The sequence below is a fragment of the Coptis chinensis genome, chromosome 5, assembly GCF_015680905.1.
Source record: "Coptis chinensis isolate HL-2020 chromosome 5, ASM1568090v1, whole genome shotgun sequence".
Lineage (NCBI taxonomy): Eukaryota > Viridiplantae > Streptophyta > Magnoliopsida > Ranunculales > Ranunculaceae > Coptis > Coptis chinensis.
In genome coordinates, this window is record NC_141460.1 from 86,072,849 (window position 1) to 86,088,683 (window position 15,835).

A 15,835-nucleotide genomic window follows, 5' to 3' on the forward strand; every position below is an offset into this window, starting at 1 on the left:
AGGCCAAGTTATTATCTCCTACGTTCATTCCATCCTCAGATCAAGTGGCTGACACCTTCACTAAACCTCTTGGCAAGGACACCTTTCTAAGATTAATTCGCAAGTTGGGAGTTCTTAACATTCACTCTCCAACTTGAGGGGGAGTATTAGAAGACAGAGTGCGTACACGCTCTGACATAGAACAACTGGAGCGCGCACGCACGCGCCTTCCATTCCAATATCGCAGCTTGTACCGTTTATTTTCTATTTGTTTTAGGATTTCTATTAACGTAGATAGAAACAATGTGTATGTATTAGGAACTTGTAATATCTATATAAACAATTGTGTAAACAGTAGAAATAAATCAAATAAATATTCTCTCAAATCAATCTCTCTCTCTAATTTATCATATCTCTTTATTTATCATATTTTAACGTAAAAAGAAACTTTCAATGCCATGTGATTTGCGCTGAAAAAATCCATTTCGTGTGACTAAAACAGTTTCATGTAGGTATAACCAAATGTAAATAAAATAGCACATCTATACTTTTCAGGCTAAAATAAAAATATACATTAATATATCATGTAGCCGTGTAGGTATATATTAATGCTTCCATAATATATCGTGTAGCCGTGCCGTGTAGGCATATATGCTTCCCAAGATTCAACGTACATTACTCCAGACTCATATAAAGGTAGGCAGGCAGCAACTTATTTGGGGAGAGAACCATTTAAACAAGAAGCAAGCAAGAAGAAACAAATTAAAGGATCCAAAAGTATAGTACGACATAATGGTTTCTACTTATTTGCAAACATCACTTACCATCGGTCACTACAATTCTGAACGTGGTATGTTTCTCAATCTTTTCTTCTATTAGCCCTTTTCTATTAGAAATTTAAGGATCTTCTTTCCTAAAAGGTGTTCTTTATGCTTTTCTTCAGTTAGTACTCCATGGAAAAGACTAAGAACCATGAATGTCTTAAGAATAGGTAAGTTAACCATGTTAAGTAGCTTTATGTCTACTGAGGGTTTGATTACCAAGATATCAAATCACGACAGCAACAAACATTATGCAGTAGTACTCTTATGGAAAACATGTTGAACTGTACATGGGATGATGAAAAACCCCATTTCATATACAAAACACAAACTGTGGTTCAAGAGGCCAGTGATGATTCATCGTCTGCATTTTCAACCTTTGTGGTTTCTACACTCTTCTCTTCCACAATAAATCCATCATTGAACCTATCATAGTTTGTTTGCTAATGTGACTTCCAAGGACATTCCCCCAGTACTCTAATCATGTCCTCTTGGTGTAAAACCTCCTTCTCTAGCAACAGCTCAACAATCTCAGCCACATGTTCTTTATGCTCGCTCCTCTATTAGTCTACATCAATAAGAAACCACTGAAAGAGAAAATTTCACTAAAGAACTTTTATGAAGTTTTCAATCCTCTTTAGTTTTCTTTAAGGGGAGATGGTTGATTGGGCTGATTGCTTTTACACGACCATTGACTTTTTCGGATTTCGCATTAGCTGATTGCTTTTATAGAATAATGTTTATCACATAGATATGATTTGGTTGAATTTCATGAGTAATCACTGCAAAAAATAATAATTAATGAGAAATTGGAAATTGTATGTAAATGCATTGAACTAACCTAAACTAACCTCACATAATAATTAATGAGAAATCGAAATCGAAACTGGATGCAAATGCATTGAACTAACCTAATTAACGGGAAATCGAAAACTGGATGCGAACGCAACGAACTAACCTCAAAGAACAATTAACGATAAATTGGAAACTGGATGCAACTGCATTGAACTAACCTAATTAATGAAAAATTGGAAAATGGATGCAAACACAACAAACTAACCTCATAGAACAATTAACAAGAAATTGAAAACTATAAGCAAACACATTGAACTAACATCAAAGAATAATTAACTAAAAATCGGAAACTTGAAGCAACTATATTTAACTAGCTTCGAAAAATAATTAATGGGAACTCGGAATCTATATGCAAATGTATTGAATTAACCTCAAAGAATAATTAAAGGGAAATCGAAAACTGGATGTCATTGCATTGAACTAACCTCAAAATATTACTAATAAGAAATCAGAAATTGGATGCAACTGCATTAAACTAACTTCAAATAATATTTATCGGGCAATCAAAAATTGGATGCAAATGAATTTAACTAACCTCAAAAAATAATTAACGTGAAATCAGAAACTAGATGCAAATGCATTGAACTAATCTCTAAAAATAATTAATTAGAAATTGGGTTCGATCTGGTTGCAAATGTATTGAACTAACTTCAAAGAATAATTAAAGGGAATAAGTGATTGGATGAAATTGCATGAAACTAACATTTTTTTTTGCATGGAACTAACCTAAAATAATAATTAACGAGAAATCGAAAACTATATGCAAATGCATTGAACTAACCACAAAGAATATATAACGGAAATTCGAAACTGAATGCAACTGCATTGAACCAACCTCAAATAATAAATAACGGAAAATCTGAAACTAAACTCAAAAAGTAATTAACAAAAAATCAATTTGGACGCAAATGTATTGAACTAACCTCAAAGAATAATCAATGGGAAATCGAAAACTGGATGCAAGTTCATCAAACTAACATCAAAGAAAGTTGAAAATTGGATGCAAATGCATTGAACTAACCTCGAATAATAATTTACAGGAAAGCGAAAACTGGATGCAAATGCATTGAATTAACCTCAAAAAATAATTAACGAAAAATCAGAAATTGGATGAAACTGCATGAAGCTAACCTTTTTTTTCCTTGCATAGAACTAATGTGAAATCAAAAACTGGATGTGCATCGAACTAACCACAAATAGCAATTAACGAGAAATTGAAAACTGAATACAAATGCATTCACCTAACCTCAAAGAATAATTAATAGGACATCATAAACTGAATGTAAGTGCATTGAACTAACCTCAAATAATAATTAACAGAAAATAAAAAATTGGACACAACTGCATTGTACTAACCTTAGAGAATAATAATTAACCTAGAAATCATGTCTGGATGCAAATGCATTAAACTAACCTCAAAGAATAATTAACAGAAAATCAGATATTGGATGCAAACACAACAAACTAACCTCAAAGAATAATTAACGAGAAATCAGAAACATAATGCAAATGGAACGAACAAATCTCAAAAAATAATTAATAAGAAATCGGAAACGGAATACTAATGCGTTAAACTAACCACAGAGAATAATTAATTAACGGGAAATTGAAAACTGAATACAAATACATTGAATTAACTTCAAATAATAGTTAATGGGAAATCGAAAAATGGGTGCAAATTCTTTGAATTAACACCAAAGAATAATTAAAGGAAAATCGAAAACTCGATGCAACTACACTAAACTAACCTAAAAAATAATTAACGAGAAATTGAAAACTGGATGCAAGTATGCAATTGCATTGAACTAATCCCAAAAAATAATCAACGAGAAATCAGAAACTAAATGCAATTGCGTTTAGCTAAACTCAAAGAATAGTCATGCAACATGAAATTAGAAATTTTATGCAATTGCATTGACCTAACTCTCAAAGAATAACTAATGAGAAATCAGGAACTGGAAGCAACTGCATTAAAGTAACCTAAAGAAAATCACTGGGAATTCTCAGAAATTAGATGCATATGCATTGAATGAACTAACCATATTTCTTTATTTAATATTATTTTTTGCATGGAACTAATCTCAAAGAATAGTTAATGTGAAGTCGGAAACTGGATGCAAATGCATCGAACTAACCTTAAAGAATAATTAACGAGAAATTGGAAACTAGAGGCAAATGCATTGAACTAGCCAAAAAGAATAATTAATGGAAAATCAAAAACTGGATGCAACTGCATTAAACTAACTCAAAGCATAATTAAGGAGAAATTAGAATGGATGCAAATGCATTAAACTAACCACAATGAATAATTAACAAATCAAAAAATTGGATACAATTGCGTTGAACTAACCTAAAAACATAGTTGTATTATATGTCGTTGGAATGTTCGATAAGTATAGTTTTGTATTTAAAATAGTGTTTATCATATCTATTTTCGTATGACTGGAAATGACTTGGTATTCAAGTAGCTTAAGTATGATCTTCACCTTATTAGACATTCTAACAAAACTTTAATCAAACTTCTATTATTTAACAACAAATAGAAGTCGAAAGGTTTTATCAAAGTTGTGTTATATCATTTTATGGAGCATGGGGTTTTCACGAAGTTATAAGAAATGTGGATGTGTGATCAATATAACATTTATATCTTATAAATGTGCATAGTGACAAATATTTTTAAGAATAATTTTATATAGTGGCACCCGTTCGTAGGACGGGTTCAAAAGCTAGTCTTATATTGAAAGTTGAAACCATTCTTAAGTGTGAACCAACTCCTATAGACTGTACTATACTGGAGAGTTGCCCGGTCCTTCGGCCCATACTTTCCAGGCCCAGATGCAAAGCTTCAGCTGCCTTTGTTGACAACTCGATTGGAAAAAAGTATGTAAGTGTAGAATTAAACAACCAGTCAAAAAGACAAAACACAAGATTTATAGTGGTTCGGTGCCAATGCGGCAGCCTACGTCCACGGGAGAAGAAAAGTGTTTATTGCTTGATTAAATTCTTAGGGTTCCATTACAGAGATATATATATGCACAACACAAGTGCACAAAATCGTCTTTTGTTTCTAAGAATGGAGTCTTCCCTTTTATAGAAACACCAATATCGGTCGAACTTGTCATGAACCGACTGAGAGCGCCCGCGCCTTCATCATGTGCAACTGAAGCGCGCACGCGCTATCTCTTTCTTCTCCCACGCTCCCCCTCAAGTTGGTGTGAAGATATCCAGCGAGCCCAACTTGGAGAGTATATCATAGAACTTGGAAGCTGGAAGTCCCTTGGTAAAAATGTCTGCAAGCTGTTGGTCACTTCGAACAAAGGAGGTAGTGACAATGTTAAACTGCACTTTTTTCACGCACAAAATGACAGTCAACTTTAATATGCTTAGTTCTCTCATGAAACACCTGATTTGCAGTAATGTGCATATTAGCTTGATTATCACAGTAAAGTGTAGTTGGCAGGTGCAAACCAAAACACAAATCCTTCATAAGAGCGCGAAGCCATATGATTTCACTGGTGGTGGAAGTCATAGCCCTGTACCTAGCTTCAGCACTAGAACGAGCCACTACATTCTATTTCTTGCTCTTCCAAGTGACCAAATTACCACCTATAAAGGTACAATAACCAGAAGTAGAGCCCCAATCAACTGGACATCCTGCCCAATCAGCATGTGTATAAGCAGTAATAGATGTATGCCTATTTTTCCGTATCCAAATACCTCTGCCTGGGGACCCTTTAAGATACTGTAGTATTCTAGAAACTGCATTCATATGTGGAGTCCTTGGAGCATGCATAAAAGCGACTAACTAAACTTCTTGCATAAGAAATATCTGGTGGGATAATAGTTAAATATGTCGGTTTACCAATTAATGCGTTGATCTTGACCAATGTCGATAAAGAAGATCACCAGTGTTGTCCAACTTGGCTCCACTGTCAGTTGGAGAATCAGATGGTTTTACCCCCAGCTTTCCTGCTTCACTCAAAAGATCTAACACATACTTTCTTTGATTAAGAAATATGCCTATTTTTGAATAAGCAATTTTGATCCCAAGAAAGTACTTCATAATACCCAAATCCTTGATGGCAAATTTCTTGTGTAGTAAATCCTTAAGCTTAAATATTTTGATATGGTTATTACCTGTGATAACTATGTTATTAACATAAATAAGAACAACAACCAAGCCTGACCTGCTAGACTTAACAAATTAGGAAGGATCAGCATCACTCCGCTTAAGACCGGTTATAGCCAGAACATAACTGAGTTTGGCATACCACGTTCGTGGAGATTGTTTAAGTCCATAGATAGTCTTTTTTAACTTACATACTAATCCAACCTTAGTCTCCTTTGGATGTCTAGGTGGAATGCTCATATACACTTCTTCTTTAAGATCGCCGTGTAAGATTGCATTTTTAACATCCATCTGAAATAATTTCCAGTCTTGATTTACAGCTAGAGATACAAGAACTCTAAACGTGTTCATCTTTGCAACTGGTGCAAAAGTCTCCTTGTAGTCCTGACCATATGTTTGGGTGAATCCCCTTGCAACGAGTCGAGCTTTAGACCTCTCTAAGGAACTATCACTGTTGAACTTATTTCTAAACACCCAACGACAATCAACTGTTTTCTTTCTGTAAGGTAGCATAACAATCTCCCAAGTTTTATTCTCGTCTAGAGCATGAAGTTCTTCTTGCATCACCTTTCTCCATACTAGACGAGAGTTAGCTTCTCTAAAGTTCTTGGGTTCTTGCACATCATCGACTGTACTCAAGAAAGTATGATGAGATGAAGTGATATTGACATACGTTATATACTCCTGTAGAGGATATGAAACGTCATGCAATGAATAAAAATTTATGTGAATCACTGGAGGATGCAGTTCTCTATCAGATTTATAGTAATCCTTGAGAGTTACTGGAGGTCGTCTCTCTCGTTCTGATTGTTGAGAAATTGGAGCTGCTGGAGTAGCTGGAGGAGCTGGAGGAGCTAGAGCGCATGTGCCCCTTAGTTGCTCAACATGTGAGCGTGTCCATACTGTCTTATGTAAAGTCGCCGATGAGTGAGAGGGGCGCTTTGGTTTGCTCAAGCATGTGGTAGCGCCCGCGCCCTGTCTTCTGTAGAACCTATAACTTTAGTAGGTTCAATAACTTCTGCGGTAGGAACTATACTTTCACCAACCGCTGGGACAGGAATCAAACCTTCACCAACTGCTGGGAGAGGTGCCAAATCTGCCAAACACTCCCCCTGGGACCAATTCCCAGGCACAACTGAATCTTGAAAGAAAGCTTCAGATTCCACAAATCGTACATCACGAGAGACAACCAGTTTTCTTATCGCCAGATTGTAACATATGTAGCCTTTCTGTGTGGTATAATAACTAACAAAAATACATCGAGTAGCCTGTGCATCGAATTTATCTCGATGAATAGTTTGCTGATGCACATAACAAACATACCCAAACACTCGCAGATAAGAGAGATCCAGCGGCATAGGTTTGAGCACTTCCAATGGGGATTTAAAACCAAGAACCCGAATGGGAAGACGATTAATCAAATAAGCAGTAGTTAAGACGCCATGAGACCAGTATTGCTTAGGAACATTCATGCCCAACATAAGAGCACGAGTGGTCTCCAAAAGGTGTCTGTTTTTTCTTTCAGCCACGCCATTCTGCTGAGGTGTACCAACACAGCTAGTTTGATGAATTATCCCCTGGCTACGAAGGTACTCAGGTAACAGACCTTTGCAAAACTCAGTGCCATTTTCAAATCTAAACATCTTGATTTTTGCACTAAACTGAATAGTTACCATATTATGAAAATCTTTGAAAACATTCATAACCTCAGTCTTCAATTTCAACAAATATAACTATGTAGCACGAGATTTATCATCAATAAACAACACAAAATACCTATAACCATCATAAGAATTAACGGAAGCAGGTCCCCATAAATCAGAGTGGATTAACTCAAACAAATTATTAGACATAGTATGCGAGCTTGGAAAAGATAAACGAGTTTGTTTAGAAAATTGACAAACATCATCAGAGTTTATAGAAACATGCGGAAACAAATTTGAGAGGACATGACTAGATGGATGCCCAAGTCTTTTATGCAAAATGCGACTCTCAAGTAAACCACTAGCTTGACACGCCTTTTTATTCGACTTTAACAAATAGTGCCCATTGGAATAAATTCCTTCACCAATCGTCCTCTTTGACTTTCAATCCTGAAAGATGACAGAGTTAGGAGAAAAAATGACATCACAATTTAAAGAATTTGTAAGTTTGCCAATAGATAGAAGTTGGACAGGGAAAGTAGGAACAACTAGAGCATCAATCTTGAGACTTTGATTAAAAAAATCAACTTGACCACTACCTAGAATGAGGACGGTGGATCCTTTGGCTATAGAAATATTATGTTTTTCGGTTTTGGACACAAAATTATGAACAGAGGTAGGGCAATTAGCCATATGATCAGTAGCCCCTGAATCAATTATCCATGAGTTACTATTTTTTGGCATAGTAAAATAGGCATGTAAATTACCTGACACATGAGTTGAGACATACTGACCTTTGCTAGATGGCATGGACTTAGTGAGTTGTTGGAGAATTTGACTCAACTGATGACTAATATCTGAGTTGTACATTGATGTCTGGGCTACTGCGGCATGCTCTTTCTTAGATAGTTCCTTCTTAAGATGCAGATGTAATTCCCAACAACGGTCCTTGGTGTGCCAGTTTTTTCTACAATGATCACAGTGAGACGGTTCTCTTTTTTCCCTTACCTTTTTCGAATCCCTGTGACTTCTTTCAAAAATCGTTTTCTGCAAGTAATACAGTAAATTCAGAGATTGAAGACTTCACCTCGGAGTTCATAGTTTTCTTCCTTGTTTCCTCTCTCTGAATAGTTGCACAAATAGCAACAAGTGATGGAAGAGTGCTTTCCATTAGAATATTGCTTTCCAGATTTTCATATTCTGGCTTAAGACTACGAAATACTGTGAAGATTTTATCCTCTTCATCCCATTCAAAAGAGTCTTAGCATCTGTGGTGTGTGGACGATATATGTTTAACGTACTTATCCCATAATTTCTTCAAATTCCCAAGGTGTTCTGTAAAAGTCTTCTCACCTTGTTGCAAAACACCGATTGTGAGTTGAAGTTCAAAAACATAGGCAAAATTGTTCTGGTTTCCGTATAAATCTTCAATTGAATCCCACATCTCCTTTGCAAAATTAGAGAAAGTAAAAATTCCAGCAATAGTTGACTTTATAGAATTGAGTAACCAAGATTAAACAAACTGATCATTAGAAACCTAATTTTCATATTCGACATCATCAATGGCAGGACACACCTATGCACCATTAATGAACCCTAATTTCCTCTTGCCACCCAGAGATAGCGAAACAGCCTTAGACCAAGGTATATAGTTTGTTCCATTTAAAAGAATTGATGACAACTTCCAACCGGGATTAGAATTAGTCTCTGTTGTTACAACAGACTTTGGGTTTGGTTTTGGATCTGACATAGTGTTTTGTGTTTAATTTGGTTGATTTAGAGAAGAGATTAAGCGCTCCGCTCTGATACCATGTAGAATTAAACAACCAATCAAAGAGACAAAACACAAGATTTATAGTGGTTCGGTGCCAATGCGGCAGCCTACATCTATGGGAGAAGAAAGGTGTTTATTGCTTGATTGAATTCTTAGGGTTCCATTACAGAGATATATATAGGCACAACACAAGTGCACAAAATCGTCTCTTGTTTCTAAGAATGGAGTCTTCCCTTTTATAGAAACACCAATATCGGTCGAACTTGTCATGAACCGACTGAGCGCGCCCGCGCCTGCGCCTTCATCATGTGCAACTGAAGCGCGCACACATTGTCTCTTTCTTCTCCCACAGTAAGTACTGTGACTGTGTATCCTTAAATTACCAAGATGGCAAGATGGATGTTCCAGCAGCAGAAAATGTTGGATGAGCCACTCGGTAAGCAAAGGAAAGACACTGGCCAATATGTGAATATTAACAAGAGAAATTATTGGCATTTTACCTTCAACTTTCCAATGGCTAATATATGTATTTCAGGGCATTGAGAAATATAATAATGATTTTTTTTTTCTGTAGGTCGTGATATACCAAATGAAAGTTCAAAGAATCCGAGGTTTAATAGTTTAAAAGTATGTAATGCACAGAGTTCGCTCCTTTCCACCCATAATGCCGATGTTTTTGAGAAACCACTCTCCCAACATAGAAGCTTAAGTAAGAAACACAATTACTCTGCAACAACACCAGAGCATGAGACCGCACCAATACTGGAGGATGATCACTCAATTTCCTTTCAAAATGGTCTTATGAAGAAACTTGATATAATCCAAAGGTTTTGCCGTCCTTTTCTGGTTGTTGGCACAGTAAGTCTTTTGCACATTTCCCACTTAGAACTTTATATACATGTACATGAACTAATGTTTCCTTTATTTCGTATTCTCCTTAGGCTATCGGTGCATCATCAATATCTCTCCTTCCATTGGAAACAATATCTGAATTAACTCCAATTTTTTTAATTGGAGTACTAATGGTAAGTATCTTTTCCTATTACAACCAAGAACGTCTATTATCTGCTAAGACATCAAGCTAACATAATTATTGATGCTGCGGCAGGCATTGACCTCTGTGGCGATAATGGAGATTTATATGAATGGAATAAATGAATTGTTCGATGTTGAAATTGACAAGGTATAAAAACTATTTCGCCAGATTATATGTAATTTGAATTGCATATAGCCGAAGGAGAAATCGAATGTGTCTGTTATATATGTATCTTTAACATCTATCATAGAGCAAGATGATTACTATACGTGTATGCAGTCCTACATACACCAGCTATTATTACACCTATAAATCTAGGATTATCTTGTTTTATTTAATTTTTTTCCCAGCTATATTTATGTTTTCTTTCTTCTATTCAGGTTAACAAGTCGTATCTACCCCTTGCTTCTGGAGAAATGTCTATGAAACCCGGGGCATCCATAGTGGCCATCACAAGCTCTTTGGTGTGTTTAATTGCCTGCCTAACTTATTAACATATAAATTAAGTTTCACATAAATGGTTTTCATGTTCGTTCAAAATAAATTTGTTATTTTAAGCCTATTATCCCCCCCCCATACACACACACAGTCACAGAAAATGCCTAAACGATTTCACTAATTTAATTTTTGAGTCACCAATTTCCATTTGTGTAGTGTGCCCTGTTATGCCACTTGTAAAATTTCTTCAATATAAAAATTCCATTTGTGTACTCAATATTTAGATGACAAAGAACCCAATAAAAGTTATACTCAATTATTCAATCTAATTTGATTGGTTCGACAATTCTATAGAGCATTGGTATGGGTGATGATGGGGTCCCCACCATTGTTAGGTGTCGTCTTTTCATTCTTTTTCATTGGAGGTGCATACTCCGTTGATGTATGTTATTGATAATTTTATTAGTATAAGTTAAATTAAGAACTTCAAATACTATCTTGAATGTAGTTTACCACTAAATATCTTGGTGATTTCTTGAATGTAGTTCCACTTAATCTTGATGATATCTTGAATGTAGTTTACCACTTAATCTTGATGATTTCTTTTTGTGTTTTCTATTAGCTTCCGTTTCTCATGTGGAAGAATAATGCATTTCTGCAGGGCCGTTCCTGAGTTTTCAATGGCCCTGTGCAAACGGCGAAATGTGGCCCTCTTTCAGTCTTCCATCAACACAAATTGGATCATCGAAATATTTTCCTTCTCGCATTTTTTGCTGTAAAATCATCAATGAAGCTTTCAAAGTTAATTTTATTTAAAAATTTATTTTCAATAGATATTAACGCTAACCCATTTAGAATTTCTTGTGACATAGTCGATCTAAGGTATGATTTCAATAATTTTAATTTTAAAAAACTTCTTTCTGCATACGTGACAGTAATGGGAACAATCAACAAAATTCTATAAGCTATGAATGCATTAGGAAAACAATCATGTCATTTCAAGAAATCAAGTTAGGTGAATAATATTAGACTAGATTACTTTGGAATTAAATTGAATTATTGAAATAATATTTAAGAAAAGGAAAAATTGATTTTAATCTCTAACTTACTTGAAAAATAATCAAAATTTAGATGAATAAGTAATTGAGATTGATCGAAGTGAAAATTAATACAAATCCACAATTGTAAAGAAAAAAATTATTGAGAATGAGAGGATACTAGATGGTCATAAGGTGAATGAGGGGTTTTTTTTTTTACTAATTCTTTTTGTATTTAAGTAATTGAGGACAACTCAAGCAATTAATTGGAGTGATTTTCCAAAAGAAAACGTTATTAATTAGGAAGAGAGAGGTCTAGTCATTGAGAAGATCTCCTCATCTATTATATCTATTGCTAATTTCTTTTTTTATGAACATAATTAATGAGAAAAGAGAATATGAGAGAATCGACTGTTTACTATGAAATTTTCAGTTTTTTGGGTTTTCATCGGTTTGGTCTTTTGATTTGCAAAATAATTTTTTTCCACTAAAACTATATTTTTGGGCCTTATATATTGGGGGCCCTGTGCGGTCGCCCACATGGCACCTGCTCAGGGTCGGGCCTGCATTTCTGGCATCTAGTAGTATAACATTCTTGAAGGCACTAGTTTTCCAATTTGGCATCTTCATGCATATCCAGGTACTCTCAATGTTTTAGTTTACTTGAACTTCTAGATTCGAAATAGAGCATGAGCACAAATACACAAACCATAAACATAATACATTTTCCCAGTGTGCACTTGTTCTACTTTGAACATCTAAAAGTAAAAGCATATATATATAGGTTTTTAGTTCTTGCAATTATAAGGTAATTAAGCATGGCATTGACCTACTACACTAATTCATTTTGAAGCGTATGCCTAATTCTGGTAGTTGATCGTGTTGACTATGACAAGGTCCAGTTTGGAAATGGACTTTTGGTGAGATAGTTTAATTATCCAAATGCTAATTTTCTTCTCCTACTAAAAGTTAAGTTGTGTATCATTAACTTTACTTTAAAAACAAAAATAGCTAAATTTTGCTCTGTTAATTTCAGAAATATGTACTTAGGAAGCCTATAGCCTTCACAATTTGCCACAGCGTTCATGTCCTTGTTCAGTGTTGCACTCATGATAATGAAGGTACTACATACTCCAGGGAGAAGGTCATGTTAACTACTATATTGTGTCGGATTTGAGCCCACAGACTCATAAAATAACCATGCATTTAATTATTATACAATTTACCATTCTAACTTCTTAAATATTCATATGAACTTTAGGATATACCTGATGTGGATGGAGATAAAGCTTTTGGAGTGAAAATCTTAGCTGTTCTTATGGGCAAAGAAACTGTAAGTGAAAATTATTTGTAATTCATTAACAGTTGTGTTGGAACATAGTTCAAGATTTTGGAATTGCCGAAATTCTGACAATTCCAAAAATCGGAATTTGAGTATATTTTGAAATTCTCAATTTTTCGACCTTTAAAATATAATTCCGAATTTTTCAACAATTGAAATATAAGACTGAATTCCGAATTTTGCGCAAACCCTCCAAACACTTGGATTTGCCAAGTCATATTTTGGTAAGAATGATTACCTACTATTGGATGGGGCCTTTTGGGCCCCACACTTTCCTATTTTGTTAAATAGAAAGATGGTTGGAACAAGAAACCATAAGCTTTGAGCCATTGACTATGTTTTAATTTATTTCTGGAACAGGCATTTCGGGTTAGCACTTATATGATTATGTTGGCATATGGTGTTGCTGTTATGATAGGGGTCTCATCAACATTCATGTTCAACAAGCTTATAACGGTAAATAACCTTAATTTATGCTTAGGACTACTTTCTAACGACATTAGTCGCGGTTTTTTCAATTTTTTTATTATTTTTATTTTTTAAAGCTATTGAGAAGGATACACGTACATAACTTGTTTGCTCTCACTGAAACCATAAGTATCACTTACACATGTATTAATCTTATACAATATACTTCACTACTATACATATTTGATTCACAAAGTGTATGCATCCTATATATTTCATATCATTTGCAGACTCGCTTAAGTTTACACTTTAGTTTTTGAAACTTACACCAAAGTTTAATTTCCTCTTGTAGGTATTGGGGCACAGTGTGCTTGCCTCCATTTTTTGGCTTCGTTATGGATCTATTGACCTTTCAGATGAGAAGGCCACATATTCATTTTTTAGGATGACTAGCAAAGTAAGTGACATTATCAAAGAGTTCAAAATGTTTTTAATTAGTTTTTTTTTTTTTTATTATTATTATTATTATTATTATTTAATAAGAATAGTTTGTTACAAACTTTATAGGACCAACCCATATGCCTACCCTAGTTCAAATATAGAATAAGTAGCATGAGGGTACTCCCACTCATAGCCACGCACGTACAAATATTCAAAAGAGCCTTTAACTAGTCTAGCTCGTACATAATTTTTGTTGCGAGGCATAACTACAAAGTTGTGCCAGAACATACTTTAGCTCTCTCTGTGCCGAGTTCCATTTAGATTTCATTTTAGCATAATCGCATGACACTCTTTCATGTTAAATGCAATGTATTTGTTTATTTATTTATTTTTATTAACATCAAATATGTATGTACCACAAGAAGAAGTATAATAGTTTAATTCTATATCTGCCAAATTTTTTTAAAATTTCTCTTTTGATATACAAATGAAACATATATATATTTATTTTTATTAACACAAATATCTAGTATATATTGATGAATTTTATAATAGTGTTAATTTTATAAGCCAAATGTTTTGTAAAATATCTTTTATTCCATTTGAAACATATATATATATGAGGAGAAAGTTTTCTTGAGTATATATGAAGAATTTTGAATTCAACTAATGTTTTGTCAAAGATCTACTTATTCCATTTGTTGTTTGATGTTTGATGTTTAATTTTTATATATATATATATATATATATATATATATATATATATATACTATATATATTGATGTTTAAAAATGTTTTTTTTATATCAGCAAGCGAAGTTGTTAACGGGGGCCCCTACCCCTTTATTCATAATAAAAAAGCTTTTGAATTGGATTACAATCTCTCATACTCTCTTCCTATTACATTATCATCTATAATTTTCATTAAATTATTAGAAAAAGAGTATATACTAATATCTACATATGCCTCATCAGGAATAGTACTAGCTAAAGAATCCACTAGTTTGTTCGCTTCTCTGTAAATGTAGCCTATACTGAACTCCTCCAGCTCTGTCCCCATTCTTCTAATGATTCTCATCATCTTGTTCACTTCCTATGGAAAAATATATTTATGTATAAATGCTATTACATTTTGAGAATCTGTTTGTGCCCGGAGTTTCCTAATGTTCTGCACAATTGCGGACTTCATACCTTGTTCCATGCCTTGAAGTTCCACCAAAGCAATAGTGTTATATTCTGACTTTCCTTTTGCTGCTGCCATGACTCTCCCCCTTTCATCTCTGAGCACAACTGCCCATGCCCCTTGCTGTCCTTGCATAGTTTAAAAATGTACTCGAAGCATAATATAATTGCACAAAAGGATGGATGATAGTTAATTACGATGTATATTATACATAGAAAGTACGTACTGATTGTTGGGGAAAACGATACCAATTGATCCCCACTAAGATAGCTTGCACTTGGACAATCTACTACTCCAATAAAAAAAATCTAATATTTTATTACGATCAACAACCACAACCTAAACTATGGATATAACTATCACAGACAAGCAATAGAAATATAAAGCAAGTAAAATATACTACAACACAAAGATGTACCGTGGTTCGGCCAATGATGCCTACTTCCACAAGAGCTAATTTTTTATAAGTATGGGAAGGAAGATTACAATCACTCCTCTCAAGTTTCTTCACCTTACTAGATCACTCCTCTCTCCTTACAAGCTTTTCTTTTTGCAAGGGTTTTCTTTCAATTTTGATTGTTCTCAAAATTGGGTTTCTATTCAAGACTTGGTTTTCCAAAACCTAACTATTGTTTTTATAGTAATCTAAAACTTCAACGCGTCTGTGAAATTTTGTGTTTACTGTAGAAAAATCAGAACCTGAGATGTTAAGGTATGAGCACGGGCACGCTCTTGGCAAGGGCAATCTAA

General features: G+C 34.4%; 1 protein-coding gene across 4 annotated transcripts; it reads left to right on the forward strand.

Annotated features, from left to right (window-relative positions):
- Positions 1-659: 659 nt before the first annotated feature.
- LOC147499620 (coumarin 8-geranyltransferase 1, chloroplastic-like) lies at positions 660-13,925 on the forward strand. Of its 4 annotated transcripts, XM_086559152.1 has the most exons (12): positions 660-829; positions 923-970; positions 9,776-10,059; positions 10,143-10,226; positions 10,310-10,384; positions 10,618-10,701; positions 11,337-12,352; positions 12,566-12,632; positions 12,749-12,833; positions 12,974-13,045; positions 13,415-13,510; positions 13,815-13,925. In XM_086559152.1, the coding sequence occupies exons 1-7, from the start codon at positions 772-774 to the stop codon at positions 11,346-11,348; spliced, it is 645 nt and encodes a 214-aa protein (XP_086415278.1). In that variant the 5' UTR covers positions 660-771; the 3' UTR covers positions 11,349-12,352; positions 12,566-12,632; positions 12,749-12,833; positions 12,974-13,045; positions 13,415-13,510; positions 13,815-13,925. The 4 variants fall into 4 exon arrangements, with proteins under 4 accessions (XP_086415278.1, XP_086415276.1, XP_086415277.1 ...); XM_086559150.1 differs by having other exon boundaries at positions 11,337-12,632; XM_086559151.1 differs by lacking the exon at positions 12,566-12,632.
- Positions 13,926-15,835: the final 1,910 nt, after the last annotated feature.

What these genes read in the sequence shown, in the direction of transcription:
- LOC147499620 (XM_086559149.1), top strand. Translation starts at nt 772, where the DNA reads ATGGTTTCTACTTATTTGCAAACATCACTTACCATCGGTCACTACAAT. An exon ending in CATGAATGTCTTAAGAATAG is followed by an intron (nt 971 to 9,775) that starts GTAAGTTAACCA and finishes TTTTTTCTGTAG; the next exon opens with GTCGTGATATACCAAATGAA. An exon ending in TCGATGTTGAAATTGACAAG is followed by an intron (nt 10,385 to 10,617) that starts GTATAAAAACTA and finishes TCTTCTATTCAG; the next exon opens with GTTAACAAGTCGTATCTACC.